At 37.3% G+C, this 5,570-nt stretch overlaps 1 protein-coding gene across 2 annotated transcripts; it reads left to right on the top strand.

Annotated features, from left to right (window-relative positions):
* Positions 1-1,762: 1,762 nt before the first annotated feature.
* Positions 1,763-5,038, top strand: LOC104771133 (uncharacterized). 2 transcript variants are annotated; one of them, XM_010495608.3, is made up of 8 exons: positions 1,763-2,137; positions 2,278-2,324; positions 2,409-2,566; positions 2,665-2,738; positions 2,968-3,117; positions 3,454-3,739; positions 3,852-4,085; positions 4,167-5,038. In XM_010495608.3, the coding sequence occupies exons 3-8, from the start codon at positions 2,411-2,413 to the stop codon at positions 4,533-4,535; spliced, it is 1,269 nt and encodes a 422-aa protein (XP_010493910.1). In that variant the 5' UTR covers positions 1,763-2,137; positions 2,278-2,324; positions 2,409-2,410; the 3' UTR covers positions 4,536-5,038. The 2 variants fall into 2 exon arrangements, with proteins under 2 accessions (XP_010493910.1, XP_019097167.1); XM_019241622.2 differs by lacking the exon at positions 1,763-2,137 and having other exon boundaries at positions 2,186-2,324.
* Positions 5,039-5,570: the final 532 nt, after the last annotated feature.

The following is a 5,570-nucleotide window of genomic DNA, read 5'->3' on the forward strand; positions in this document are numbered from 1 at the left end:
TGCGATATTTAAGATCGAACCATGCCTTCAATCAATAGGACATGCGATATTTGAGATCGAACCATGCCTTAGGCAATAGGACATGCGATATTTGAGATCAAACCATGCCTTGCCTTTTCTTATAATTTTCGTGGTTTAATATGTCTTGTGTTTATCTCATAATTTCGAACTTAGGACATGCGATATTTGAGATCGAACCATGCCTTAGGCCATGCGATATTTAAGATCGAACCATGCCTTCAATCAATAGGACATGCGATATTTGAGATCGAACCATGCCTTAGGCAATAGGACATGCGATATTTGAGATCGAACCATGCCTTGCCTTTTCTTATAATTTTCGTGGTTTAATATGTCTTGTGTTTATCTCATAATTTCGAACTTAGGACATGCGATATTTGAGATCGAACCATGCCCTATCTTTGCTTATATTTTCGTAGTTTAATCTATGCACACAAGACAACAAAACTAAATAGCATGCAATAGTTTCCTTTTCTTAGATAATCTAGAAATTTTCCTTTTTCTTAACCTTTCCTTTTCCAATTAGGAATTTAAACAAATTTTATGGAACTAGACTTTTTCTAGATCCCGATTTTAATTTAGGATTTTAGGGATCTTATGCAACCTAAATTTACAGGAAAATTCTATGCCAAAATCGATTAATAATACCCTATACCAAATTCGATTTCTAGTATGCATGCAATTTCAAGTTTTAAACATCCTAGAACAATCAGATTAATATCTCTCTTATGATATTCGAATTTAACAGTTTAGTCCTAGGTTCTTATGCAACAATCAATCAAGCAATAATAAGCAATCAATCAACCGGATTTAAGCTTGATATATCTTTGGTGCAATTCACAAACAATCTAACAATCCTATGTGACCGGTTTTAGAGTTTTATAGGATTAGATCTCTTAAGATTTGTTTGTTGTGTACTTGGATGTTTTAGGGTTCAATAGTTTTAGATCCAAGTTCGATTATGGTTCTAAGAGAGTTTTAATCTTGTTTACCTTTCACCAATTAGGGTCTGACTGGTTTTGATCTGGGAGCTAAAGACCTCAGATTTACCTTGATCACGAACCACGAACCTCGGACCTCGATCTACTATCGACCTGATTCTCGTCCCGCTCGCGTACTGCTCTCGTCCGGAATCTCGTACCGCTATCGTCCGGATTTTCGTACCGCTCTCGTCCGGATACGTCTAGGAACCGCAAACCTCGACCGAAACTCGAACAAAACTTGATCATCGAACAGAAACCGGATCGCGAACGAGGAATAATCGCCGAGAGTTTTGGATTATCGTCGAGGAATATGGACTATCGTCGAGAGTTCTTCGAGGCAAGGGGATAAATCTCGAAGAAGAAGAAGAAAGGCGGTTTAGGGTTTTGGAATCGGCGGCGGCTCTAGGGTTTTTAGGGCTAGAGACTATCGTGCTGATAACGTGTTATGAATAGAGAGTTTAGGGATAAAGCTCTTGTGATTCTTATTGATTATTCCCAAAGTTACATACATATATATAGTAGGGTTACAAGTCTTAACTTAAACCGACCTAAGTACTAATGGGCCGAGTAAGGTTTCGGCTAATGGGCCGAAACTGTATGGACTGAGTAAAGCCTATGGACCGAGACTCCATAGCTGATAGATGGGCCGGTCTAGTGAGTCCACTAAGTGTTTCATAACATCAACAACATTTTTGATAATCATTGAATTGGGTTGACTTGTGAGATGTTAAGATTATTCCAAAAAAATAAATAAAAATATGAAAATAATATATTAGGGGTTTGAAGTTCACAGGCTGGATTGGATGGACGTTGAATCGATTCCACCTCTTTTGCTCATCTTTAAAAAAAAAAAAAAAAAAAAATCTTTCAATCAAAACTATAATTAAAAAAGAAATCAGAAATCATTCCTTTTTTTCTGCATTTTGCTTCTTCTGTTTTCGACTTGTGCTCTGCTGTGAAACCCAAATCCCATAATAAAGTTTTCTCCTTTCTCCATAGGAAAGAAGAAAGCTTTATCAAAACCCTCATCCACAAAATCCTCTTCTTTGAGAGAGAGGGTTCTGTTTTTTTGTTGCTTCGTTACTACGGTTACATTGTTCTCTTCGCCCCCCCCCCCTTTCAGTTTCAAAAAGGTACGATCTTTCCTTAATTGCGTTTGGATTGTGTCCCCAAATCCTGGGTTTTGATCAATCCTCGACTCCCTTTACTCGCCGATCTCGTAACGAAAGTTTTAAACTTTAGTGAATCTCCAAGTTGGGTTTTCGTGTTTTAGGGTTCTTGGTTCGATTTTGCACAGATCCGTCTTGGCTCTTTGTAGAGGTTTGTGATTGTACCCAAAGATCCCTTCTTTTTTTTTTTGTATTTGCTTTGCTCATAGTTTTGAAGGAGTTTGCTGTTTTGCAGAAATGGCGGATTTGATACCGTTTTATCTGAACATTGTGGCGTTTCTATGTACTGTTGGAGCCATTGCTTTGGCAATATTTCATATCTACAGGCATCTTTTGAATTACACGGAACCAACTTATCAGAGATATATCGTACGAATCATCTTTATGGTCCCGGTTAGTATAGTATCCTCATCTATAAGCTGAACTGTGTCTACTACTCCTTGACATGCTGAATTCTGTTTTCCCTTATACGTTTTGCTTCTCATTGCCAGGTTTATGCCTTGATGTCATTCTTGTCTCTTGTGCTACCTAAAAGCTCGATATATTTTGATTCCATACGAGAAGTGTGAGTATTCCTAAATTTCCTATTGGAATTGTACATGTGTTTTCTCTAACAATTAAAACAATTTCTCTCTGACCCTTGGAAACTTGAGTGTTGAGTGGAGATAATGTAAGAGTAGTTTCTTCTTTTTCTTAGAGTTGGCCCTGAAAGTTTTCTGTTACTGTTCAAAGTCAATGGCCTAATGGCATTCATGTCTCTAATGATCTTTTTTTTTTTTGTGTGTGTGTTCCAGATATGAAGCATGGGTTATTTACAATTTCCTGTCGCTGTGTTTGGCATGGGTTGGGGGACCAGGATCAGTAGTGCTTAGTTTGAGCGGCCGCTCTCTAAAGCCATCGTGGTCTCTCATGACATGTTGCTTTCCACCTTTAACATTGGACGGGTAAGTTTGAACCAAACTCTTTGTACTTATCAACAAAGGCTGTGTTTACATAGTCTTTCCCTGTATTTTTTAACATTTCTCCTGCAGTACTGTTTTCTGTGCAAGTCATACAACATGTGCAAATTTATAGATTCTGTGTCTTCACGTTAATATTCTTTACGTGTGCTTTGTCATCAGAGATGATCATATGGTTGCACACAGTGTACGTATCATCAGAGACATTGAATGTTCTGTTTGCGTGTCTTGGTTTTTTGATGATTTTTCTATTTATCTTGCGTATGTTGACGTCCTCTTAAATGACATCTATTGAACACATGCATGATCTTTTCAATGCAGGCGTTTTATTCGACGATGCAAGCAAGGTTGTCTGCAATTTGTTATCCTGAAGCCTGTCCTAGTTGCTGTCACACTTGTGCTTTATGCGAAAGGGAAGTACAAGGATGGGAATTTCAACCCTGATCAAGCATATCTCTATCTTACCATCATCTATACCATATCCTACACAGTGGCTTTGTACGCACTTGTGCTGTTTTATATGGCATGCAGAGATCTACTTCAGCCATTCAATCCAGTCCCAAAATTTGTGATCATAAAGTCTGTGGTCTTTCTAACTTATTGGCAGGTAAAATGAGCTTACTAACTCAGAGTTTTGAAATCCACTCTTACCTTTTGCTATCCTTCACACATTGTTGCTTTTTTTCTGATTGTGTTCTATAACCCTCTTCTTTGCACAGGGTGTTCTAGTTTTTCTTGCTGCAAAATCTGGATTCATAAAGACTGCAGAGGAAGCGGCTCATTTTCAAAATTTTATAATATGTGTCGAGATGCTTATTGCTGCAGCATGCCATTTCTATGCTTTTCCATACAAGGAGTATGCCGGTGCCAATGTTGGTGGATCTGGCAGTTTTTCAGGGAGCCTATCACATGCTGTAAAACTAAATGACTTTTACCATGACACTGTTCACCAGGTAACTGGTTTCTTTTAAAAATCATCGATATTTCAAATCATAATTGTTTCATATTGGTGTCCTGATGATTGTTTATTACAGTTTGCTCCTACATATCATGATTATGTGCTCTATAACCATCAAGATGGTGGTGACGAGGGGACAAAGAAGTACCGGTCGAGAACTTTTGTTCCAACTGGCCAAGAGATGGATGCAATGAGAAAGAACAAACCTGTGTATGCAAACAAGATTGATGGTGTTTCGGTGTCAAGTAGTCTATCTTCAGAGGCAAGCTCACCAAAAAGCTCTAGCGTAACTTCTGATCCTGCACGTTCTGATGCTGCAAAATCTTCCTTGCTTGTGGATGCCTCTGATTCTCTTGATACAATGTATAATATGTCCCTCATTGACATCGATCTATCTAGTTTCCCGAGCAATGTCCCCTCTGCAAGTGAAAGTGGGCCTAGATAGGGGCAGACAAGAAAGATGTAGAAAGAAACCATTAACAAGGTACAAAACATGCTCCTAATAGTTGGATTCAGATGAATATGTCTCAGGTGTGTTCTTAGTTGAAATATGTTGTTAGTAGGAGACTTGGAAGATAAATGAAAAAGCTTCTAAAACCCGTTTGCCTTTATAGCTTTACAAGTCTTCTACTAGCATTTTCTATTGCACCCTGTTTCTCGTTCCTGCCTACTTTGTAGATACAATAGGGTTTGATATGGATATGGAACTTTTCAGTTGATTACTTCTCAAGCTTGTGAATCTCTCGTAGTGAATTAGGAACATTCTTTTCTTTATACATGTAACATGATGAGTTTCGGAAACAAAGCCCTTCAAACTCATAAAAGGCTAAGGCTAAGGGTCAAATGGTGATCCTGTTTGCCCAACATTATATTTGTTTTATTTTTCTAATGGAAGTAATAGAGTTGCATGTAATAAGATTGTGATATGAAAAGTAAACTTTGTTCAAATACTTCTGTGGTGACATTTGCATAGCAGTTCTTGTTCTAATGGGTAATCGTGTTAGGTTTTGACCAAAGCAAGCAAAGTTAAAAATGCATAGGACTATAGGACTTGGTTTATCCTTCTCTTTAATGCTAATGTCACATCTTCATTCTTCACACACCTACCACACTTTACTAGTTTATGTCCACCAAGCAAAAACTATTTATTTAGGTGTCTCTCATATTCTTCTGTGACCACAAATGGGACCAAATAAATAAAGGCCGGCACTACAAGATTTGTATAGAAGTAGTGATTGCAACAATACTCTTTTAAGTTTTATAATAAGATTAGAACTTTTAAAAATAAAAATATACTAACAATTCACTTTAAATTCTTTGAACTAATTTGTCTTGGATGATACGTAAATTTCACGATTATTTCTGCATCGAAAATGGCTTATATGATTCAATGTATATGCCACTTTTAATTAAAACAAAACAAGTTCTCTTCATTTTCAAAACAAAATTGACCTCATAATAACGAGTTAACTAGGTAACA

The sequence above is a fragment of the Camelina sativa genome, chromosome 20, assembly GCF_030686135.1.
Source record: "Camelina sativa cultivar CO46 ecotype springtype chromosome 20, ASM3068613v1".
Taxonomy (NCBI): Eukaryota; Viridiplantae; Streptophyta; class Magnoliopsida; order Brassicales; family Brassicaceae; genus Camelina; species Camelina sativa.